Source organism: Kazachstania africana, chromosome 5 (assembly GCF_000304475.1).
Source record: "Kazachstania africana CBS 2517 chromosome 5, complete genome".
Taxonomy (NCBI): Eukaryota; Fungi; Ascomycota; class Saccharomycetes; order Saccharomycetales; family Saccharomycetaceae; genus Kazachstania; species Kazachstania africana.
This window is the reverse complement of record NC_018944.1, coordinates 18,906-44,216: the sequence shown is the minus strand read 5'-3', so window position 1 is coordinate 44,216 and position 25,311 is coordinate 18,906. Positions and strand designations below refer to the sequence as shown.

Sequence of the window (25,311 nt, the reverse complement as noted above, 5' to 3'; positions counted from 1 at the left end):
GAAAAAAGAAAGCAGTGGAAGCTGATTTTGTTAGTAATGTACCGGGTAACCATCTCTCCTCCAGTGTTTGAAAGAAATATGGAGCTCATCACTAAAATCGAGAATTAATGCATCAAGATATTACAGCGTCGACTACTCTTGCAAGAAGTTACCTGTTTGAATTTCGATCAGGGAAAGCGTCCTAAGCTCTACTAAAACTGGACTTAAAAAAGACTTTTCTCAGCAATTAATTTTAATTATCTGTTGTCCCTATCTGGTTCCTCATCATATGAAAAATTCAACAGGCGCCTGCACTGTGTGTATACATCCCGTTTATGTGCACCGTGCATGGAATCCAACTGGATTGCCACCTTGTTTACTGGTCTCACCGAGGAAGAGTGATTGAAGTTTCAAAAGCACATGACTTTCAACACTTTCGCCTTTTTATACTCGCAAAATTTGGACGTAAAGGGGTTACCCGCAAGGTATCTTCCAGTGTAATTCAAATTTAATGTAGGGCTAGAAAACATATATAAATATGTATATAGGTTATACGGATGTTGTTTTAAGGCTGCTAGTTCTCAAGTGGTTCTTGTTTCATACGGGCCTCCTTTTCTAGACGTTCCTCAATTTCTTTCAATTCCTGTTCTCTTTGCAGTAGCTCTTTTCTCTTGAGAAGCAATTCCTGTTGAACTCTTTCTTCGAATTGTCTTAATCTTTCTTCTTCCAGTCTTATTTGTTCTTCACGGGCTATATAAGTCCCGTTGTTTGACGTCACATTGCCTTCAGAAAGGTTTGGTGATACTGGTTGAGCAATAGGAGAATCATGGATTGGTTCATTCTTATTTGGATTTCCTCCTGATAGCGCATCTGTTCTATAACGTTCATATAATATTTCGTGAGTATAATCTTTCAAGTCGTGTAAATGAGAGATCAATAGCGCATTTCTCAATATGACAAAATCACTGATTGATGAATCTTCAACGTCAAGCATCCCCCATGGATATTTTCTACCACGTATCATTAGATCGTCATCCATATTGTAAACTTCATTGGAACCAACGATAGAAAATGGTAAGGTAGAACGTAAATAGGTGTTTGTATCATAATCCTCTTGCGAAATATCCTCTTCATCATAAGGGAAATTATAAATTGGTAAATTAAATCTATCAATATCTTCCATAATCAATTTCTTATTCAATTTCAATTCTTCAACGGTTAAGGAATCAGCTTTACTAATCACAGGAATAATATTTACCAGGTTACCCAACTTTGAAATGAACTCAACGTCCATCTCTTTCAAACCATGTCCCGTGGGTGTAATCATGTACAGACAAATGTGAACCCTCCTGTCTTTGAATCTTGGGTTTCTCCTCACTCTACTTTCCTCCAACAGAATCTCATCGTATTGGTGACGAATATAATCACAAATAATGTCAAATGAAGATGTATTATCCAGAGAATCACCAAATCCCGGCGTATCGACGATGTTCAATTGGATCTTAACTCCCTCGTCGTCCTCTAACTCGACAGTTTCTTCTCTCAGCTGCAAAGCAATCTCTGTGGAAGTGTCGGTGGGCAGTAATACAGTGGTGGAAGTGTCAACAACTTGTTGTCCACATAGTGTGTTAATAAAAGTTGATCTACCACATCCTGATTGTCCAACAACCATAAGAGTAAAATTAATCCCTCTTTTCAAATGTTTTCTCTTTCTCAATGCGGAGGACGCTTCAATTATACCAGACATGCCTTGTTTCTGTTGATGGCACTGTTTTAGAGTTCTATTGGAATATTCTTAACTTCTTCTTGTTTATTGCTGTTTTCGTGTTCAAAAAAATCGCTACAAAAATTTTGATCGCAATCGCAATATACATTGTATCAGTCCAACACTCGAAGATAGAGGTGAAGAGTCCTCTATTATCTGATTGATCTATGATTGTTGGATGATCCAGCTTTCATCAGAAGCGAAAACTATCGTTGATCCCTCGTTTGTGCCTCGTGGCAAGTTCTTGCGCCTTTTTACAACTACTTGTGCTTATAAATGCATGTTATTGCAAAATAAGATTATATATATATATATATATACATTACACTATACAGTATTCTTGTAGGAGGTATGGATGATGCTATAGTACATGTGTTAGGCTGCAGCGTTGTCAGTGGTCTCCATATTTTGATCTCAACTTTTTTCAGTCGATATTTTCTCGACATGCGATGAGTAATTTTATGGTGAGAAAAAAGCTCGTCAGCTATTTCGATACAAAACTTCTCTCTATAAGGAACCATTACAACAAGTGTTAAACGGTTAGCAAGCTATGTCTGGTAAGAACGTTGTGTTGATTGATAACTACGATTCCTTTACTTGGAACGTATACGAATATATCTGCCAAGAAGGTGCAAACGTTAAAGTTTTCCGCAATGACAAGATTACAGTAGAAGAAATTAACGATTTAAACCCGGATGTCCTCGTTATTTCTCCAGGGCCAGGCCATCCAACCACTGATTCAGGTGTTTCAAGAGATGCAATCAGGTTCTTTGCCGGTAAGATCCCAATCTTCGGTATTTGTATGGGTCAGCAATGTATGTTCGAAGTGTTTGGAGGTGAAGTCTCTTACGCCGGCGAAATCGTCCATGGTAAAACTTCTCCTATATTCCATGACAACAAGGGCTTCTTTAAAGGTGTGCCTCAAGGTGTCGCAGTCACGAGGTACCATTCCTTGGCAGGTACTGAAGAATCTCTTCCTGATGAATTAGAAGTTTCAGCAAGAACTGAGAATGGTATCATCATGGGTATTAGACACAAGGTTTACACTATTGAAGGTGTACAATTCCATCCAGAGTCTATATTAACTGAGGAAGGTCATCTAATGATAAAAAATATTTTAAATATTACCGGTGGTACTTGGGCTGAAAATGTCAGTAAAAAAACTAAAGAATCCATATTAGATCGTATCTACGCTCAAAGAAAAACTGATGTCTCTAAGCAAATGGAAATTCCAGGTTTTACTGCCTCTGACCTCGAAGCAAATTTTAAATTAGGCTTGGCACCAAAGATTCAAAACTTTTATGAAAGATTACAGCTAAATAAAGGTTCAAAGAGGGCTGCTGTTCTTGCTGAAGTCAAACGTGCGTCGCCTTCAAAGGGTGATATTTGTATAGATGCTATTGCAGCAGAACAAGCTCTGAAATATGCTAAAGCAGGTGCATCTGCTATCTCTGTCTTAACCGAACCACATTGGTTTAAAGGTACTTTACAAGATTTAATTAATGTCAGAAAAATACTGGACCTAGAATATCAATCAAATCCATCTGAAAGGCCATGTGTACTAAGAAAAGAGTTTATTTTCTGCAAATATCAAATCTTAGAGGCAAGATTAGCAGGAGCTGATACTGTATTATTGATTGTTAAGATGTTAAGTCAGGAACAATTAATTGAATTATACAATTATACTATTAATGTAATGGGAATGGTGCCATTAGTTGAAGTTAACTCTAAAGAAGAGTTGCATCGTGCTTTAGAAGTTGGTGCAAAGGTTATTGGTGTAAATAACAGAGATTTACATTCATTCAATGTTGATCTAAATACAACGAGTAAACTTATCGATTCAGCTCCTGAAGGTACATTGTTGATTGCTTTATCTGGTATTACTAGTGCCAGTGACGCTTCTAACTATAAGGAAGAAGGAGTTCATGGATTTCTTGTTGGAGAAGCTTTAATGAAATCAAGTAATGTTAAACAATTTATTCATGACTTATGTGAATAGACGATAGAAAAATTTTAAGCATTTTCTTATTATCTTTTTTTATTACAAATACATATTTAAAGTTGTATAGAATTAGGAAAATATAAACAGAAACTAATCCAGACGCTTATTATTCGTAGACTTATTAGGTTTGATATATTTTGGATTTTGTAAGTATTTCAAACCTTTAAATTGCTTTTCCTCATTATGTGTATGTTCAACAATTAGGAATCCTAAATCAACTAACTTGGGCCAGTTGACAAACTGCAGACCGTTATTGACAATAAGTGTAGAAGAAACCGCTAAAATGAGCGATGAAATAAGGAAGAAGAGTAAATTTTTGGAGCTTGTGAAATGGTTCTTTGGGAAAAAGATTGTCGCACCGAACACAGTCAAAGATGCAACTAAAATAGTTGGCAAGAATTGTATAACTATTGGTCTTCTGTCAGCAAAAGGAGAAGACATGTGGCCCAAATATGGCTGGAAACCTCCCAAGAATAAGTCATAAGAATCTTGTCTTGGACCATCTGTTAAATTGTTTTGATAATAACGGGAAATGGAGTTGACAAGATCATTGAAGGCACCCATATATGTACGCTTCCCCGTTCTTGTAAAATCAGTCTTCAAAGCACCTGTACCAGAGTAAGATATACTAACTGCATCGGCATTGTCAGCCCATAGATTTTGGAAAATGGTTAACAAATTGGAGTCTAATTCCCATGGTTGGTTCTCGATTGCGACGTGTGAAGTTTCAAACATTTTTTGTAGGACCCAGTGTGCTAGAACGGATTGAACAACGTTAGTTCTATCTAAGCAATCCATACAGTTAGTTCTTACGACAGAAGTTTGAAGATTCAAGACCTCAGATTGCGAGTTATTGATAACTCTCTTGTGGAAGAAATCAGCGTTACTTAAGCCCATTTTGGATAATTGATCCAATAATAATTTGACTCTGTGCCATTTCATGTTACGACATTCATGATGGAAGTCAAAGTACGTGTAATGAACTTTTGGATTTTGTAATTCTTCAACAACAGTTTCATATGAGTTTTTAATTGGTAATTCATGACCCTTTTGATTAACAAGATTAACTAAGTAGTTGTCACCGTACAACGAAACTTGTTGATCAAAATGAGCCTTTGTGGCCGCAAAAGAGTTTTCTTCGCCTAAAACTAAATTTGGTTTGTATTTCAAATTGTTAATCTCAGCCCAATAGACTGGAACGGAACCTCTAGTTTGTAAAAATGAGAAAATGTTTTTTTCGTTGGCATCGTTTCTAATAATTAAAATTTGTTCAGTTTCATTAAAGTTTGCTACGTTACCATTTTCATCAATGCCACGACGGAAATATCTCGTTCCTGCTCTGAAAATACTACGTCTTGTAATCAGGCTGATTTGAATTGGAACGGAATTGAAAACAGTATTAGTGCAGTTAGCATTACCATAAATGACTGGTTGGACGAATTTGCTGACACGCGAATCAGTCTCAGATAATTTTCTTAAGTCCTTAGTAATGTAATAGTTCCAAAAGAATCTTTCGTCACATTTAGACCAATTGTAAAATGTGTTATTACCAATGGATTCATTTCTTTGTAGTGAATTAGTTAAATCGTAAGTATAAGAAAAGAATAAGTCAGCATTTTTCAATTGTAAATTCAATAGTTTCAAATATTCGGATTCATCAGAGTCGACTCTAGCGTTTAAATTTGATGCGATGACTGAATAGTTTAAAACTTTATAAATTGCATGTAAATCATTAAATTTACCGACTTCATCCACGGTATCAGCAATAATAGCATAAGTGTTCAATTTCAATCTAATGAAACCTAATAGAGCAGAGATTTTTCTCATATTGTTAGATTGAATTGGGAAATTTTCCACGTCAACAGATCTAACTGAATGATCATGGGATGAAAGGAAGATAACAGCATCTTCTTCTGTCTTCTCAGCAGAAGTAGCTGGTTTGAAGTATAAACCTTCGGGTGTCTGAGCAAATAAAAGAGGGCAGGACATGGTTTAGAACAGAAACAGCAGTGAAAATAGGAGAAAACGTGTAAAGTTTACAGTGAAAAACCAGTTTTACAGAAAAAAAATTGGAACTTCCTCCAGAGCTTGGCAATTGAAAACTTAACGAAAACAATTAAAAGGTTAACGTCACAACACAAGGTATTACTGTTTCGAATAATGAATGTGCTTATATAAATAACAATAATCAACAGCTTAAAGGTTTTTCGAGGCCGGATCTTCAGGACAGCACAAAATTTGTTACGTTTTTCCAGGGAACGAAAACAAACGAAGCCGAGGGACACCGCGAACTTTGAAAAATAACAAAAAAATTGATGCTCCTCGAGTGAATTTTAAAGATGAAATTTGCATTTCTAATGGTGGTTAAAAATGGTTATTATGGTTTGCTATGTATGATTCACGGTATACTATTGTTCTAAGTGTATAATGTTTGCTTTCTTGGCTTTTTTTCAGAATTTTCGAAATATTCTATTTTAATAATTAGTGTGGATAGGAAAGCATTTAAAGTTTTAATTTTTTAGATGCGAGTGTGAAAGAGCAAAATTAATAATTGTATAATTCCACAATCTTGGGCGTAAGAGCCATATATCAAGGTCGCTACTTCCAGTGTACAAGCTAAATTACCGTATTCTTTCTGTGTTTTTCGATTTCTTCTTATTACAGCAGGAGATATTCAAGCTTATTAAGGTGGAAAAAATTAACACACTGCAAGAAAATAGCAGAAAGTACCAACCGCAACACTGAGAATATGTTTCAATTAAGCGCATCTTTGAAAGGCCACGACCAAGACGTTAAGGATATTGTAGCAATTGCAAATGATAAGTTCGCCACTGTGTCCAGAGATGGTACCATGCGCGTTTGGACATACAATGGTACTGAGTCCTCTTGGGATAACAGAATCATGTTCCATTCTACAAAATTCTTGAATTCAATTTGCTTCGATCCAATCCATCAGATAATATACTTTGGTGGCCAAGAATCTTTGATCCATGGTATATCCATGGAAGATATCTCTAACACGACCGATCATCTTATTGAACCCGATTTTACTCTCATAGGCCATGAAAGCAATGTTTGTTCATTAGAAGTTAACGTTTCAAATGGTGACGTAATCAGTGGAAGTTGGGATAAAACTTCGAAAGTTTGGTCTAATGCACAATTGAAATGTAATCTTCAAGGCCACAATGCCTCCGTTTGGAATGCTAAATTTATTGACAACGACTCCTTCATCACAGTTTCTGCTGACAAGACCATTAAATTGTGGCAAAACAACAAACTATTGAAAACTTTGTCGAATATTCATAGCGATGTTATTAGATACGTCCACGTCCTAGATAACGACAGATTTGTTACTTGTTCAAATGATGGTTCCGTCAAAATTTTCAATAAAGATGGTAAAATCATTATGACCCTGGAAGGTCACGAAAGTTTTGTTTACCAAATCAAATATAATCCAAATACATATCAACTTGTAAGTTGCGGAGAAGACAGATCTGTAAGAATCTGGGACCTAAATGATAACGGGAATGTCAAACAAGTTTTGAGATTTCCAGCTATCTCCATCTGGTGTGTGGATTTCTTACCAAATAACGATATTATTGTCGGATCAAGTGACAACACTGTAAGAATATTTACTACAGATCACTCTAGAGTGTCATCTCAGGAAGAACTTAAAGAATTTGAGCAACAGTTAGAAAGTTCAACTTTAAACCCTCAAGAAATGGGTTTTGACGAGTCAAAATTGTCCCCATACGAGATCTTGCAAACAAATAATGGTAAAGAAGGCAAAATTGTAGTTGTAAAAGCCCCCTCTGGAGTCATCGAAGCGCATCAGTTCTCTAATGGTAAATGGATTAAAGTCGGTGATGTCGTTGGATCAACCGCAACTAGTAGCGATAAGAAAGTTGAATATGAAGGTAAATTATATGATTTCGTATTTGACGTTGACATAGAAGAGGGGAAGCCTCCATTAAAGTTACCAGTAAATACTAACGATAATGTGTATGATGTGGCAGATAAGTTCATTCTTCGTTATAATTTACCTGCTGAATACAAAGATCAAATTGTCAATTTCATCATAAAGAATACAAGTGGGGTATCTCTTGACACTAATAATGCTGAGAAAAAAGTACCTCCTGCTGCTCCAGCTGTTGATATTTCAAATATGAAAGTTTTACCTGTTAAGAAATACTTGTCGATGAAGAGCTTCACTCCTGATTCAATCTTTAATGGTATAGTAAAATTCAATGCTAATGAAAATACATTCAATGATGATGATTTAGCCACCATTGGCGCCGCTTTGAATGATCTAGAAAATAGCTGGGACGTATTATATAATTATGCCATGACAATTAAGCAAAAATGGTCTAATAAAGTGCCTGCCTACGACATCATACGACTTATAGTGGATAAATTATCAAAATCAGATGATATTCATGAATTTATCGATGAGGGTCTAGGAACTAGAAACATAACAACTACCATGCTAACTATTCGGATATTGGTCAATTGCTTCAAGAATAAAAATTGGGGGATGGCACTTATGTCATCCTCAAAAGTTTACACTTCTATCTTTGAAACTATTGATACAATATTTCCTGAAGCTGTGAAACGTCAATCTCAAAATTTGGCAATTTCTGTTGCCACTCTAGCCTTCAACTACAGTGTTTTAATCTTATCAGAGAGCCAATCCAATAAATCACTATTAGACGCCATTCCTGTTGTTGCCGACGCAATCAATAACAAATTTGGTGTGCTTGAAGAGTACCAAGAATCAGAAGAAGCCGCATATAGATTACTTGTGGCCTATGGTAACCTTGCAACTCTAGAGCCAAGTCTCAGACAATTTTCCAAGTCGATATCCTGGTTAGTGAAAATAAGAAATCTCTACAGTGGTAATAAAAGGTTTCACGACCTTTTCGATGATTTGAACTAGTTTATATAGTATGTTTTCATATACAAATAATCATTATACTTATTTTGTTTAAAACGGAGTATCTTGGATTTAATATGTGAAAAAAGATAAATTTAAAAAGAGCCAGAAAGTTTGATACCCAATGAAGGAAATACAGGTAGCGACCACACACAACAATGAGTGATCAATTGCAAGGGAACACCGATATGGAGACTCAAGGTAGCAGACATCATGTCACAAGTTACCGTCGTAGAGATTTAAGAAACTCTCTCGAATCTAGGCTGGGAATGGAAAGAGATCGTAGAAATGTACCAACAGAACCACCAAAGAAAAGAGTCAAAATAAAGGACATCCCATTGTCTGTATCTGATTTCACAATAGAAGACCTAATCAAGGCATCAAATGATGATACTGACCCCGTTTATATAAAATTTTATGACAATAAGGAGTCAAGAACATGTATCTTTGAACTGACTGATAAAGGCAAAATGGAAAGCTTTGTACAGCACTATAATAACCATCAGCTGGACGATGCACTGCTACAGGTGGAAATCTTTGAGCAACATAGGAAACCAAATAGACCGAAGTCGCATGGCTCATACGGTAGTCACTACAATCGCAGTCAACATGGTCGTCCTAGCAATAGTGGTAGGAGAGGAGTGGCTAATAAAACCAAAGAAAAACCGAAAAGTATCGAAGATCTTGATGCTGAATTGGATGCATACATGAAGAGTTAATAGTATTTTGTAATTATGTTATATAAGTATGGACTGATTAATACTGTCATCTGTAAATGTCCCGGATACTATATGCTAACCGAGCGAATTAATATATTTCTTAATTAATGCTGCATATAAAAGTTGACTTGATTCATTTATGTTATACCTTTAATAGTATATTGATATATTTTCTTATATTGGCAAAGTAGAACTGTTCCTATTTTCTATCATAACCATATCATCTAGTCTAATTACTACTATTTTGGGATGGCCAAACGTGGGAATATAAGAATTGCCATTGATCGCGGTGGAACGTTTACTGATGTGGTTGCTAATAGAGGAGTTGAAGATTCAAATGGCGATATAATAATCAAACTTCTTTCAGTGGATCCAAATAACTACTCCGATGCCCCATTGGAGGGCATTAGAAGGGTACTTGAAATATATGAAAATAGAGAGATCCCAAGAGGAATTCCCTTGGACATATCTAATGTTGCAAGTATTAGAATAGGCACTACATTAGCTACCAATTGTGCATTAGAAAGAAATGGTGAACGATGTGCCTTCATCACTACTAAGGGGTTTAAGGATTCATTGTTAATAGGCGATCAAACAAGACCAAAGATCTTTAATTTAAAAATTGAAAAACCTGAGCCATTGTACCAAATTGTTGCTGAAATTGACGAGAGAGTAACCCTCGAAGATTTCTCTGAACAATATCCTTTCAAAAAATCTATATCATCATCAATAGATAACACTTTCGAAGGAACCAGCGGTGAAATTATCAGAGTTCTCAAGAAACCGAATGAACAAGAGGTCAAAGAGGTGTTGAAGAACATTTTTGATAGTGGTATAAGAGCACTTGCTATAGCATTTCTGTATTCTTATACATACCCAGCTCATGAAATTTTGGTGGGAAAAATTGCTCAAGAAATGGGATTCAAACATGTATCTCTATCCCATCAAGTTTCTCCTATGATTAAATTTTTACCAAGAGCACATAGTGCTGTCGCTGATGCATATCTTACTCCTGTAATTAAAGACTACCTAGCGAGCATTTCTAGAGGACTGGCTAATTCCGAAAATACCAGCATCCAGTTCATGCAGTCCGACGGTGGCTTGGTCGATGGTGACCGATTTACTGGACTCAAATCAATCCTGTCTGGTCCTGCAGGAGGTGTTGTAGGGTATTCTAAAACGTGTTTTGATGCCTGTAATAATATCCCATTGATTGGATTTGATATGGGAGGTACTTCCACCGATGTCAGTAGATTTGGAAATAACAAACTAGATCACGTTTTTGAAACAAAAACTGCGGGAATAATTATTCAATCTCCACAACTAGACATACACACAGTAGCTGCCGGTGGAAGCTCCATTTTGAGTTGGGAGAATGGTCTCTTCAAGGTGGGACCAGATTCAGCAACTGCAGAGCCCGGCCCTGCAGCATATAGGAAAGGTGGTCCACTAACAATTACTGATGCAAATCTAATACTAGGTCGCTTGGTCCCAGAGTTCTTTCCCAATATATTTGGACTCAACTGTGATGAATCCTTAGATGTGGTTACAACTACTAACAAATTCAACGAATTAGCCAAGAAAATCAACGAAGATTCTTCTTTGAATTTGTCAGTCGCAGAAATTGCTCATGGGTTCGTTAAAGTTGCAAATGAGGCAATGGCAAGGCCAATAAGAGCTATTACCGAGGCCAAAGGGCATATGGTCTCCCAACATAGATTGGTGGCCTTTGGTGGCGCTGGTGGTCAACATGCTGTATCTGTTGCAGAATCTCTAGGCATTGACACGGTTATCATCCATAGATATTCTTCAGTATTATCTGCTTATGGTATATTCCTGGCAAATGTTGTTCAAGAGAAGCAGGAGCCATGCTCCTTAATCATTAACGATTTAGGCACAATTTCACAAGTAAAAGCTAGATTCGACGAATTATCTAGATTGGCAAACAATGATCTTGTTGAACAAGGATTTGCGTTAAAAGATATTAATATTGAAAAATATGTCAACTTAAGATATGAAGGTACAGAAACTCCATTAATGGTACTTCAGGAAGAGGATGATTGGAATTTTGAAAAAAAATTTTCTGATAATTATAAAAGGGAGTTTGGGTTTTCCTTTCCTGATAGAAAAATTGTAGTAGATGATATACGTGTAAGAGCTGCTGGAAAATCATCTGTGAAGGTTAATGAATCTGTGGATTCGCAATTGCAGAAACTAAATGGAAAATATTCACTGTCAGACCCGACAAAACAGGCCTCTTACATCAAAGATGTATTTTTTGAGGACAGATTCATGAAAACACCTATTTATAGGATAGAGGATATGCCTGTTGGGTCAAAAGTTAGCGGACCCGCAATTTTGGCAGACGGTACGCAAACTAATGTGATCCCGCCAAATGCGGAAGCTATTGTCTTGGAATCTCACATATATGTGAAAATCATTAGGAAGACTGATGTAAAAGAGACTACTCAAGGGGATATAATTGACCCCATCTTATTATCGATTTTTAGCCACCGTTTCATGGACATTGCTGAGCAAATGGGTAATCAACTCAGAAAGACGTCAGTTTCTACTAATGTGAAAGAAAGACTTGATTTTTCATGTGCACTTTTTGACCCGTTAGGTAACCTAGTTGCTAACGCACCTCATGTACCTGTACATCTGGGATCAATGTCAACTTGCATAGCAGCTCAAGCCAAGTTGTGGGAAAACAAATTAAAACCTGGGGACGTTCTTATTACAAATCACCCAGATATAGGGGGAACCCATCTTCCTGATATTACTGTAATTTCTCCGGCTTTCTCTGAGACTGACGAATTGCTCTTCTATGTGGCGTCAAGAGCACATCATGCCGATATTGGTGGAATTTTACCTGGCTCCATCCCGCCTAACTCTAAAGAATTATATGAAGAAGGTGCTGCAATTTACTCAGAGCTCCTAGTTCAGAAGGGTATTTTTCAGGAAGATTTGGTTTATAGATTACTGATAGAGGAGCCTTCTAAATATCCTGGATGCTCTGGCGCAAGAAGAATTCATGACAATATGAGCGATCTTAGAGCTCAGGTTGCAGCTAATACAAAAGGTATTCAAATTATCGAAGCCCTGGTCAAAGAATACACCTATCCAATAATACTAAAATATATGAATGCAATTCAATTGAATGCTTCAGAGACGATAAAGGTAATGCTAAACAAACTGGTCGAGTATTGCGGAATGTCAGAATTTTTTGGCCAAGATTCTATGGATGATGGATCAATAATCAAATTAAAAGTGAGGTTCAACGTTTTAACAGACGAATATATTTTTGATTTCACAGGAACAACACATCAAGTATATGCGAATATTAATGCCCCTAAAGCAATAACTTATTCTGCAATTTTGTACTGCTTGAGATGTTTGGTAGGAGAGGATATTCCTCTAAATCAAGGTTGCCTAGATCCTATAACTGTTGTAATACCTGAAGGTTCGATTTTGAGCCCAAATTCAAGTGCTGCTGTCGTAGGAGGCAACGTTTTAACGTCGCAAAGGGTGACTGATGTGATATTTAAAACTTTAAATATTATGGCCGATTCTCAAGGTGATTGCAATAATCTAACTTTTGGTACAAGTAGTAGTAAAACTGGACATGGAAGTGAAGTTTCGCAGGGTTTTGGATATTATGAAACAATTTGTGGAGGTTCTGGTGCAGGGAGTAATTCATGGAGAGGAGATGGGTGGCATGGAAGTGATGCTGTGCATACTAATATGACAAATACAAGAATGACAGATACTGAAGTTTTTGAAAGAAGGTATCCTGTGATCCTTAGAGAATTTTCTGTAAGGAGAGGTTCTGGGGGCAAGGGTATTTATAACGGTGGACAAGGCGTAATAAGAGATATCGAATTCAGAATCCCAGTATCAGTTTCAATACTCTCTGAAAGACGTGTTATTGCGCCTCATGGGCTACACAAAGGTGCTGATGGCCAGAAGGGTGAAAATTTATGGATAAAAAAAGACACAGGCACCATCATAAATATTGGAGGCAAGAATACTTTCCAAGCTCAGTCAGGCGATAGGATAATTATAAAAACACCCGGTGGTGGAGGATGTGGCTCAGCCATTTAAGGATGACGTCTGTCAAAACTATTCTTCGTTGGATCAATTTTGAATAGCCACTTGCCATTTGTCACATCGATGGCTTTCAATGCGCAGATAATCGAAACTGGTGTTGGTCGAGCTGACCTTTAATAAGGAAGGCCAATCGTGATTTGATTGTACTGAATGCACTTTTGCGAATGATAATGGGGAATATTCTGAGTAAGGTTGTATGCACGAGGAGTAAATATTTGGTCTTATGTTATTATGGAACAGTCCTTGAAGTATGATTCATCATACACCCTAAAAAAGGCTCAATTTACCAAGAATGGCAACCAATGCATAACCACCAGACCCTGTTCATGTTGATAAAATATAATGTACAACTTCCCAAAGATGGAAAAACTCGCTCCAAATCTGTCTTGAACAGCTCTATCAAGTGGATTATTTTGTACCTCAATTCTGGGGCGATTCTGAAGCAACTTGCCTATGTTTGCCGAAGATGAACGGAGCAATTCAGTAACTCACTAATGATATATACTTATTATAATGGTGCTAACACTTTACACACTAGATGGGATGACATAATCTTATTTTAAGAGAGAACCAATGCATGTGCATATGTTCTTACACGAAATATTTATTCAGGTAATTAGTCCTGAAGCTTTAGACATCGCCTTGCGTAAAGTGAGATGTTGTAAGACCTTCTTTGCCATTAACACTACGTAGTTAGATATTGTGCTTGATATTGCCAGTGGCATCTGTACACATAGCCGCAAGAAATTGCGTCCTTTATTAATGATCCTAGTTCTCACTTGTTCAGTAAAGTATTCTATCTACCCTTCGGATGATTAATATCAAATCTAGTATTTTCGAGCCTCGAAAAACTTGATAAAAAATAATTGAAGACTGAAAGCTAAAGTTGAAGAAATAGGAACAATTAATGTGAACAGAGGGTAGATGAGTATAACGGATAACAGCGAGAGTTAGCCAAGAACCGCGATATGTTTATTCATTGTGTTTACACAGAGCTCCAAAATATGGACAATAAGTTTCCTTCGCTAGATTTACTGAAGATGTGAAAACCAGAGGATGCTATGAACTGGAATGTCCAGGTGTTAGTCTACATGATTGTGTGCTACAGGATCGGGTATTCATATTTATTTATGGTCAATTGATTTTAGTCATGGCTATTGAGTTAGTCTACACCGATTTGACGCCAGTTCCAATCTATCAAAAATGCACAATCAATTTGATGACCTGAAGAAGGGAGGATGATATGTTGGAAGATGAGCCATCTTTATATCCTCTAGTCTAAATTAAAAAAGAGTGGTACAGGCTGAGACACAGTTTCATCTTCCATATTGTTATACAGTTTGAATTTACGACATGCCTAAAAATTTATTAGCCGGACCTAGATCCGTCGGAAGGATATTTCTTTTTACAGGCTATATATATGGTTGGTAGCACCGCTATCGAAAATCCAGTCACTTGAAGTTAACTGATGAACTTGAACCTTGATCAAGTTTAGATGACCGGCTGTTTGATAGCGGTGCTACCAACAATGTAGTCTATAGAAAGGAATCTTTCTCCCAACCAGCTTTGAAGAAAGAGGGGAAGGTCTGTGGTGTCTCTGATTCCGTTTTTATTAAAATACGCGGCACTGTACAATTAGGTACTATCACTTCAACAGATGTTGCTTATGTCCGTGGTATGTCGCCAATTTAATTTGCATTAGGAAAGCCATCTCACAGAATCAAGGTATGATTTTCTTCATGTCTGATCATATTTTCCTAAGACAGGCTTCGGGTCACTCAGGTCGGTTCCTTGAAGGATAAACTCTATGTTCTTGATTTACCAATAGCTGCTACTAAAATGCACGAATACGACTTTGCGCTTCATGAAACGGAACCAATTGACAAGTTCCTCCCTACACCCGTTTCTAGTGTCGCAATCAGAGTTACTATCCACACTCGTCTAGGCCATCCAGGACTTGACTTTTTCAATAAGAGTGCCCACCAACTCGGATCTCCAACCCTGAAAACTGGCAAAATACCCCTCTTTCCCACTTGCACTTTATCCAGGAATATTATTAAAAAGGGTGAGCTATCTAACACTGCTTATACTCAACCACTGCAATTATGCAAACTGATTCATGCGGTGGTTTCCGCTGCAAGGCTATTCACCTCTGACAAATTTTTCTTGACCATCCGTGATGCCTACTCCCGCTACTATTCACTAATCCATCTAAAGACCAAGGGAGAAGCTGCTGAAAAATTTATCGAATGGATTACCGCTACTGAAAACTACTTCTCCTCAAGAGGCAGTTATCGTGTTGGTGCTATCCGTACGGTTCGTACGGATGACGCTGGCGGATTTAAACTCAACTCTGCATGAATTCTCTAAAAGGAAGGGAATAATTCAACAGTTAATTGTACCTTATTCTAGTTTCCAAAATGGGGCTGTTAGGCGTGCGCATGGATATTGAGGAAAAGACTGGATGTTTATTAATCAGGAGTCGGGTTCGTCCCTTCCTATGACCTGAACTTGTTTCTTCGCTGTGTATTTGGTGAACAGAACTCCTGCTATATCTAAAAATACTATGGTGCCTCTCTCTGCCTACCGTTTTCTGACACTAGTTTTATGGACTTCAAATATGGGATTGTCCTAGCTGAGATGATTAAATTAATATTTGTAGAGGCTGTGACATTTGATAACATAACGTGTGGCGTTTATATTGCTGTTTTGAACTATGGCGGCCCTTTTCGAGTACCATCCTATACCTCAATTTTAGATGTCAAATTGCCTTTTTCAGTTAACGGAAGATTTAACTGGAAGACGCGAATGTGGCGGACCGAACGACAATTGCTTACAAATATTTTCATTGCTGAATGCGACGCAGCTGTAGAAAAATTATGTCCCTACAAAGACTATACGTGGTTTCTGAGTCTCACTTCCGCATAGTCCGTCAAGAAAACTTCTTTCGAAGTCTTATCTCTTCTTTTGGCATCTTTCAGACTAATTATCGAGGTTTCTCCACTATATAAATTTGCATCTTTTTTTTTTGCTGACAAACAATTAGTGAATCTTAAAATGTGATACAAGACGCATTCAAATGACAATATAATCTCGGCGAAGCTGAAATAAATGATGTATTATATATGATAAGTTATGTATATATAACATGCTAGGCAACAGACTTTTTTTCTCTCGATTTATGCTCTCTTAATGCCAAATTTATTCAAAAAGAGAAAGATACAACTACAGAAATTTGTCCATGTATTTACAGGCATTCAAGAATACTTTCTTCGTTGATTTTCTTGAGTATTTTCGTCTTGTCCAGATACATGAAAATATAACGAACAAATACACAGAATGAAGAGACAATTCAATAAATGGGGATTCATCATTAACTGACATAGAAAGTAAGGCTACTGAAGAAGAAATAATTGATAATTTAGCTCCATTTTTAGTGGATTGGAATGGAGACGATGATCCTGATAATCCGCAAAATTGGAGCACTTTAAAGAAGAATCTGATCATTTTCGAAATAATGATGCTGACATGTATCAATTATATGGGATCATCAATTTATACACCGGGGCAAGGAGGGATCCAAGATGATTTTCACGTAGGTCACGTTACTGCCACACTAAATTTATCATTGTACGTCCTTGGTTATGGGTTAGGTCAAATATTCTTTTCACCACTTTCCGAAGTGGCCAAAATTGGCAGACAGCAAATTTATATTATTACTTTCTTTATATTTATGCTTTTGCAAATAGGGTGTGCTACAGTCCAGAATATTGCAGGACTCGTCATTTTGAGATTCATAACAGGCATCCTATGTTCACCTTCCTTATCGACCGGCGGTGCCTCAATTGCTGATGTGATTCACCCCGAGAAACTGACCATCTATATAGCGTTATGGGCTGTTGGTACTGTAGCTGCACCGATCGTTGGTCCACTATTGGGTGCATCTATGGTAGTTGCTAAAGATTGGAGATGGACTTTTTGGTTATTATTTTGGCTCTCTATTCCATGCCTGGTCTGTTGTATCTTCTTTTTCCCTGAAACGTCAGCATCGAATATTCTGTCAAGAAGAGCTTCTAGAGTTAGAGCACAAACAGATGACAATAGATATTTCACGGAACAAGAAATCCTTGATGCTGGTATAACTTCTAAAGAGTTCTTGATCAATACGCTTTATAGACCGATTGAAATCATTGTTAAAGAACCTATCGTCCTGGCATTCGATATATACTTAGCCCTTTGTTATGGTACCTTCTATCTTTTCTTCGAAGCCTTTCCTATTGTATTTGTTGAAAATTGGGGCTTCACTTTAATCGAATTAGGACTTTCTTATTTTGGATTTTGTGTTGGATGTTGTATTGCATTTTCGGTTCTGCTATTATTTGTACACAAAGTCGTAAAACCTAGACGTAAAGAAGGCACATTTGTCCCTGAAACATTTCTACTGCTCGCTATGTCAGTGAGTTGGGGCCTACCATGTGCATTGTTTCTGTTTGGATGGGCTGCAATGACACACTGGATAGTTCCGATAATAGCAGAAATTTTCTTTGTTTTATGTGTCTTCAACCTATTTCAAACTGCTTTTTCATACTTAGCAATGTGTTATCCTAAATACATTGCCTCGGTCTACGCAGGTAATGGATTCTGTCGTTCTGTATTTGCCTGTGCTTTTCCACTATTTGGTAGGGCAATGTACAATAATTTAGCGATCGATGGTTATCCTGTGGGTTGGGGCTCATCTATTATTGGATTGGTAGCACTAGCACTAGCTTTTATTCCATTTGTTTTGTACAGATATGGTGAATATTTACGTTCAAAATCATCTTTCACACGCTAAAGTTGCTAAAAATCACTGTAACTGAAAAAAACTAATAAAGTTGAACTTCAAGGAGTATTATAATTTATATTACTTTCTATTATTTAATATCTCCTTTACAAAATATTTCGTTATTCCAAGCACTAACTAGTTCCTAAAAACTGTTATCAGTTTGTATGTGTCTCATTTGCTTAGTTTTACCATAGTCCTCTTGCTTTCCATGGAAACTCGTGTATAAGCTATCTCTACTCTTTAGGGACACCTTTCTTAAAAAGAAGAGAAGAATATAGATTGGAGCTAGTGAGAAATTCTAAGAATTTTTCCGTGTTAACAAAAGAATGGGATACACCTCATCTCTATTTTTGACTGGCTTTGCAGCTATTGTCGTCGGCTCCCACATATCTTGATATATAAAGGGCTGGATCAGTTTATTGACTTTTGAGCGTATCTTGAGAACTCTGCAAATATAGGACATGGCAACAACAAAATTTTAAGAGCGATTAGATTTATGTAAGCATTAAAGGTTAAAGGACAAACTTTCTGACAGTTTCATGCTTGCTGTTAAATACTGTCTTTCTTATTAACGCATTTCAGCAAATTGCTTTTAGATATAATTACCATAATATTTATTGCTTTTACTTTATGCAGATCTATATACTGTTTGATGTCGGATTTATACTGTCAATGATTTGGGTCAATCTTCAAGAGCAACGTCTTTTGTGGCGCATACCATGGTCCTCTTTATATAGTGTCATTTGTTGGTTTTAGTCATAGAATTTTTAAAAAGTCGACAAATTTACTGTCATTGACCGCCACAAGCGTAATAGTGCTAAAAAAAATAGTTCGCTCGCATACAAAGGAGCCTTAAATAAGACTAATTCAAAAATGGCGCACAACTTGACATAAGCAAGAAAAGTAAAGCAATGGATATATATAGAGCTCGAACATCATCACCCCGTACTATTTTAGATTAACTGTTTCAATACATAAAAAAGAGAATAAGATAAGTAATTGTGATTATACACGAATATAAAAGAACAAAACTGTCAATAACAACATGTTACTGAACTCAGAGAAAGAAAAAGAAATGTGTTCATAATCATAGATCAAATATTGACGCGACCATTATTCGCTTGCTGTACCAAGAGAGATACAAACTCTGTCACCATCATTAAAGGAAACAGTGCCATTATTGTAGACGTACAATAGATCATCTGTCAAACCAGTCTGTTCCTCAATAGTCTTTGACGAATCATAGAAAATTGAGATGCATTCACCAAAATCAGCCGAGTTAACCGGGGCATAAGCTTCTTCCGCTAGTTGTTGGCAGATGTTAATGTTACCAATAGATTGGGTAGTACTATTGTAGAGATCATAACTCTTACCCATACTCCATGTCTTGACAGCCTCATCAACATAAGATTCATATTCTTCCTTAGCAACAATAAAACCATAAGTAGTTTTTGGGTCACCTGTATGAGATTCAAGATAGAAATAGTTGTTAACACCATTAGCATTGGTGATGTAGGTGCCCAAGGCAGTCAACAAGAACTCCATATAATCATTAACTTGAATTCCTCCAAAAACAGCGACAGTATATCCAGTGTCAGTTAGTTTATACAATTGGTTGTTTCCGGCATCTCCGTAAGGATTCCGGGTCAACTGGGCTACAAACTCTGCCGCATCCGCTACAGTATCATTGGGCAAAACTCCATCCCAGTAAGCGAACCATTCATGCGTCATCATGAAAGTTCCTTCTGAGCAGTTAGCTTGAGAGGATGGAAATACATCTGCTATGGTATCTGGAAGAGTAAGTTCAGAAAAGACGGTTTGGATGAGGAAGAATAACGCTAAACAAAACAACATCAGGTGAATATATTGTGTTAAATTATGAAATAAAGGACTTTGTAAAATGTAAATGTTAATACCTATTCAGAAATCAATAAACCGTTATCGATTATGGATTTGGAATTGTATGTTTCTTTTACAAACTAGCGCATAGATAAAATGGAATGGAAATATCAGTGAGAACTGGGAATAAAGCCATCTATTTATATGTTTAAAAAAAGAGTCTGCTAGATAATCTCCTCTTCATTAGCATGTGAACCGCAAGTTCTAGAAACTTTAGAAGATCGTCTCTGATTTATTAGCTTTTTTCCACAGTTCTGATTTCTCACTGTTCGAACCTCAACTCTCGAAAAACTGTACCTCAACTAAGCCTCTACAGTTGGCCACACTAGAATATGTACCTTCTAATTCGGAGCTACATCGAACTGTTTTTGAAGACGTCATATCTACTAGTAAGATTGTTTTTCAAAGCGGGGTGGTCCTTATAGCGCCATGCGATTTTAGAGTTAATACGATTACCACCATGAGAGATATCTCCCAAAATGGCTCTTTACATTCAATTCTAATGAGGTTCTTGGTGCAGTGCGTACATAGAAGTGCTATTTGAGGCAACTTTTCTCGCAGCTTCAAAATACAGTATAGACTAAAAATTATCGAAGCCATATCTTGTGATCTGTTCATATTTGGAGTCACTTGTTAATTATACCAGGATTGTGAACTTGAATATCGAAGAAGCCATTGCAGCAGAATAAGTAGTACTGGCATCGACATGCCGGGAGTTAGATTTTCCGCATTATTACCTTTAACGTGGATAAGTATAACATACTATCCAGTGTTCTGATCTCCGGTTGTACTTTGACAAATGTTTCAATTTTCTTGACAATAGAAATGGTAGCAGCTACCAGTTGAACCTTAGAATTCAAATTAATAAAGTGTTACTATATTACAGTTGAAACATAAATTATTCAGTGAATAAAGTCTCTCATTTTGAATTTTCTATTCTCATCAAGGTGTGGCGGAACGTCAAATACATTGCATAAGAGTCAATTGATACCATTTTCAAATAGGAAGAGAAAAAAATATACATATAAAGTCATACACTCTGTATTCATACTATTATACCATTATAAATTAAGTTGAACTCAAAAACGCATAAAGTTATTCCCAAGTTACAAAGGGAATACTAAATAGTTACTTGATATTTCTTTAATTTGGACATAATACCAAATAGCGTATCCTACATAGAAAAGAAAATTTGTGATGTAAAAATATCATAATGTAGAACCGTGATATATGGTGCTCAGCATGCTCTCAAGTACTGATTTTTTTTTGTAATAATGTGGATCCAGATGATAAGATATAGTAACGTTCTCCGAACTAGTGAGATATATATCCAATGGAAATTTATTTTTCTATTAGTTTGTTCTGTTAACTCAAGAAGACGGTCGAATTATATCTGGAGTGTAAAGTTGAAAAATGCCGCTAACTTACATTGTAACTAAGGCCCAGAGTCCCGGATAAATCGCTGTGACGTACAACAGTTCCACCATCACCATTCAGTTCAAGAGTGACATATTTACTCTGTATATATTGGAACGCTGCGGACTACATGCTCAACTTGGAGCACTGTAACCATTAAGCCATTTCCTATATAAACCGGCTAATATCTAGTGATTTCTAGGTGCAACTGCATTCAATTCCGTTTAGAATAGAATGGCTAAGGGAACTCCGATAACTTTACAAAAGCCGTTTTGTTTAGAGGGAGCCAAAAAGTTGAGCTTGTCAACTTGTTGATGTTGGCCCAGCTGAAGTTCATCTTGTCATAAGTGTGTTGCATGAAATGCCTTTCAACTGAAGGTGGAAATACGTTTGCTTGGACTACTATTACTAATTTAATATAGCTATCAAACTAGAGCTCAGTTCTGCTTGTCGGTGATGCTGTTACAGCTTAGTGCCCGCCGTTTCATATCCACTGCCTTACCGTAATAACGGTGCATTTGCTTACGAAGCAGACGCTAGCGACTTGACTTTCGGCATTGGAAAAAAAGCTCACAAATTCACGCTGTTGCCAGTCAGGAACCTCCAGGAAGCCTAACCCGCTGGAGTACTGTTGATTCTGGGTAGGTAGGTTTGGCAGACATAATAGGAATATAATTAGTTCGAGTTATACAGACTGTAGCATTTCACCCCATACATAGAATATGTAATTCAAAGATTTATAGTGCGAAGAAGCACTTCAAACATTTAGCTTGTAATCAAAACTCTCCGAACCTGCACTTCAAGAAAATGAAAATTTTGTCACTTTTACGGTTGGGTGAGACGAATCGGAGAGATGCAGGAAAACGAGATAGTTGGTGGTTTATACTCGTTAATTTACTGAAATAAAGCTACGGATTAGACGTTTATGAATTACATATAAGGCGAACAAATAGAGTTCTACCTTCTTATATAAGAATATCCCGTAATATGGTCTTTAATAGATGAAGCTGCACCAGACTCTCGCATCCCATCTCTTTGATTGAGAGTGATTGGCATTGACGTCTGTTCTGCTGCGAACTCACTGGGCATGTTCTAATTCATCTTCTCCTACTGTTCCTAACACACATTGTACTTATCAATGGGACGGAATTTTACCATCTTTATGTCATACATTAACTCTTGCTAATACTTCATTGCAAAATTTTCCTTTTTCCTCGAACGAGATAAAAGCGAAGATCTGATCTTGAAGAAGTTGCTCCATTGATCAACTTCACTGAGAAGTAAACAATCAGCATACATAAACATTAGATTCAATCAATAAAAGTTATTAAGCTTAACCAAAACATTGCCACTTGTCATTAAATTTAGGAATAACTGACTCCCAAGAGGTCCGGAAGATAACCGATTCACTTTTTCACACTATTCTTATATTCGTAGTATATTCTATTTTCAATGGTTCCACGCCATCGTCACGGCTAATTTCGCAAAACTTCCGACTACATGGACTCATATCGTGGAACAGGTACAAAGTACATATATACACACCCCTAAGTATAACTGAATTTCTTGTACGTTTTTCGAAGAAGAGGCGCTAATAGTATATGAATTAACAATCAACACAGCTGCAAAAGTACCAACATTATAGTCAGATACCTTTTCTATCACAGAACCTAAAAAGAATAAGTAATGGCTGCCATAGACGTTTTTCAGCTGTTGTTCAGAAAAGCTAATTGATTCCTATAAGCAACGGACTAGTTTATGGGGTAATAATGCTTCTTTTTTCCTTTTCTCTTTGTACTAGTCGCTTCAGTTTTCTTATTTCCTTTATATCGAAAATCCCATAAAAAAAATGAAGTGAAAGAAGTAAAGCGTAGAAATGACAAAATATTGCCAAGTATTGTGACAGACTAGGAATGAGAAAATTGTGGAACTTATCATATATAGAATTAATACGTTATAAGTATATAAGGTTTCTGAAATAAATTCAACTTTCACAAAAAAAAAAAAAAGATTAATCTAAGAAAGACTATTTCTTATCCCATCCCAACTTCAACGCTTCCTCATAAGTTGGATAATCAGTTAATCCTACCTCAGTACGTCCGAAGAATGTTTTTCTGTCATATTTGTTTAATGGTAATCCCTTTTCGACGCGATCAATCAAATCAGGATTTGAAATCCAGAATCTACCATAAGCAACTAAAGTTCTTTCATCTTCAACCATCTCTTTCACAGCCTTAGGATGCAAAGTTAGATTACCAGATCTAATGATTGGTCCCTTCCAAACAGAATAAGCGAAGTCATTGTTACCCTTTTTGTATTCATTTTGACCTTCTGGTGAGAAAGGGTCAGTGATACGAGGTTCAATAAGATCAATGAATGCTATACGGTTTCCAGCTTTGCCTCTCTTCTCTAATTCACCAAGAATGTAAGCATACGTTGCTAATAATGTAGGATCCTCACCACCAGACATAGAACCGTATACAGCCCAAGGAGATAACCTCACACCAACTCTTTCGGCACCAACGGCGTCAATGCATGCATCAATAACTTCTAAGGTGAAACGAGATCTATTTTCAATTGAACCACCATATCCATCAGTCCTTTTGTTTGATTTTGGGTCTAAAAATTGGTTTAAGATAAAACCGAAAGCACTGTGAACTTCGACACCATCAGCACCGGCTTTGATGGAGTTTTTGGCGGCATTGGCAAAATCAGCAACGAAACTCTTGATTTCTTCTTTGGTCAATCCGTGCTGTTGGTTGTTTGCATACATAGCGATTTCTTCACGAACAGGGTCAATGTATACATCATCAGAAGCAGAGACATATCTCAAACCGTCTCCAGCTAAATTACCAGGATGCGCATGTCTACCTAGAGCCCAAAACTGGACCCAAAAGTAGGATCCGTTGTCATGGACCTTCTTGATGATCTTCTTCCATTCAGCAACTTGTTCGTCGTTCCAAATACCAGGAGCATGGTTGATACCACCAGTTTGGGGAGAAATTACAGCAGCCTCGGAAAGAATCATTGTACCCTTTCTTTTGGAACGTTGATCGTAATATTCAGTGGCAAGCTTAGTGTTAGGTACCTGACCAGGCCAGCTAGCTCTTAATCTAGTCAAAGGTGCCATAACGGCACGGTGACTTAAGGTAGTGTTACCAATCTTGATTGGCTTAAATAGGTTGGTACCTTCTAAAGGAACTGCATTCTTTTGTTCAGCAAATGGCATTTTGGTAGTGCTAGATTTCTAGTAGTAATTATCTTTGTTATAAGAGAGTGGAAAATAACATAATTGAAATATATTTAGAAAAATGAGCTGCTTTTATACACTTTCCAATGTTGAAGGTAAAGTAATATGTCATAAAAATAAAGTGCTTATGTTACCAGTTACTTGGAAAATATTAATTGTATAATAAGTCAATGTACCATCTTTTCCGTGTACCGCGTATCCGCGTATCCGTATAAATGTCTGCGTTCTTTCTCACCACGCCGCGTAAAGTGTTCCGTACTTCCACCTTTCCGTCGAGGAACGGAAAGATACCCCGCCGCCTCGAACCATCAGCGACTTAGAATTGAGATCCTTTGTAGCAAGAAGAAATGACTGTAAAAGAGAAACTTCCGAATTTTTAATGTTACGAGCTGTCAAGACTTACTAATAATAAT

General features: G+C 36.9%; 10 protein-coding genes across 10 annotated transcripts; 6 read left to right on the top strand and 4 right to left on the bottom strand.

Annotated features, from left to right (window-relative positions):
• Window positions 1–553: 553 nt before the first annotated feature.
• On the bottom strand, window positions 554–1,726 carry CDC11 (septin CDC11; the record flags this gene model as incomplete). The annotated part of the gene is made up of 1 exon (XM_003957261.1): window positions 554–1,726. The coding sequence occupies one exon, from the start codon at window positions 1,724–1,726 to the stop codon at window positions 554–556; it is 1,173 nt and encodes a 390-aa protein (XP_003957310.1).
• Window positions 1,727–2,294: 568 nt separating this feature from the next.
• On the top strand, window positions 2,295–3,743 carry TRP3 (bifunctional anthranilate synthase/indole-3-glycerol-phosphate synthase; the record flags this gene model as incomplete). Its single annotated transcript, XM_003957260.1, has 1 exon — window positions 2,295–3,743. One exon carries the CDS (start codon window positions 2,295–2,297, stop codon window positions 3,741–3,743), a length of 1,449 nt encoding a protein of 482 aa, XP_003957309.1.
• Window positions 3,744–3,836: 93 nt separating this feature from the next.
• On the bottom strand, window positions 3,837–5,735 carry SAC1 (phosphatidylinositol-3-phosphatase SAC1; the record flags this gene model as incomplete). The annotated part of the gene is made up of 1 exon (XM_003957259.1): window positions 3,837–5,735. The coding sequence occupies one exon, from the start codon at window positions 5,733–5,735 to the stop codon at window positions 3,837–3,839; it is 1,899 nt and encodes a 632-aa protein (XP_003957308.1).
• Window positions 5,736–6,495: 760 nt separating this feature from the next.
• Window positions 6,496–8,682, top strand: DOA1 (Doa1p; the record flags this gene model as incomplete). Its single annotated transcript, XM_003957258.1, has 1 exon — window positions 6,496–8,682. The coding sequence occupies one exon, from the start codon at window positions 6,496–6,498 to the stop codon at window positions 8,680–8,682; it is 2,187 nt and encodes a 728-aa protein (XP_003957307.1).
• Window positions 8,683–8,867: 185 nt separating this feature from the next.
• On the top strand, window positions 8,868–9,398 carry YRA2 (Yra2p; the record flags this gene model as incomplete). The annotated part of the gene is made up of 1 exon (XM_003957257.1): window positions 8,868–9,398. One exon carries the CDS (start codon window positions 8,868–8,870, stop codon window positions 9,396–9,398), a length of 531 nt encoding a protein of 176 aa, XP_003957306.1.
• Window positions 9,399–9,647: 249 nt separating this feature from the next.
• OXP1 (5-oxoprolinase) lies at window positions 9,648–13,502 on the top strand (the record flags this gene model as incomplete). The annotated part of the gene is made up of 1 exon (XM_003957256.1): window positions 9,648–13,502. One exon carries the CDS (start codon window positions 9,648–9,650, stop codon window positions 13,500–13,502), a length of 3,855 nt encoding a protein of 1,284 aa, XP_003957305.1.
• Window positions 13,503–15,347: 1,845 nt separating this feature from the next.
• KAFR0E00150 (uncharacterized protein) lies at window positions 15,348–15,869 on the top strand (the record flags this gene model as incomplete). The annotated part of the gene is made up of 1 exon (XM_003957255.1): window positions 15,348–15,869. One exon carries the CDS (start codon window positions 15,348–15,350, stop codon window positions 15,867–15,869), a length of 522 nt encoding a protein of 173 aa, XP_003957304.1.
• A 1,156-nt stretch (window positions 15,870–17,025) lies between these two features.
• KAFR0E00140 (MFS transporter) lies at window positions 17,026–18,342 on the top strand (the record flags this gene model as incomplete). The annotated part of the gene is made up of 1 exon (XM_003957254.1): window positions 17,026–18,342. One exon carries the CDS (start codon window positions 17,026–17,028, stop codon window positions 18,340–18,342), a length of 1,317 nt encoding a protein of 438 aa, XP_003957303.1.
• A 1,104-nt stretch (window positions 18,343–19,446) lies between these two features.
• Window positions 19,447–20,187, bottom strand: KAFR0E00130 (uncharacterized protein; the record flags this gene model as incomplete). The annotated part of the gene is made up of 1 exon (XM_003957253.1): window positions 19,447–20,187. One exon carries the CDS (start codon window positions 20,185–20,187, stop codon window positions 19,447–19,449), a length of 741 nt encoding a protein of 246 aa, XP_003957302.1.
• A 3,487-nt stretch (window positions 20,188–23,674) lies between these two features.
• On the bottom strand, window positions 23,675–24,877 carry KAFR0E00120 (alkene reductase; the record flags this gene model as incomplete). Its single annotated transcript, XM_003957252.1, has 1 exon — window positions 23,675–24,877. The coding sequence occupies one exon, from the start codon at window positions 24,875–24,877 to the stop codon at window positions 23,675–23,677; it is 1,203 nt and encodes a 400-aa protein (XP_003957301.1).
• Window positions 24,878–25,311: the final 434 nt, after the last annotated feature.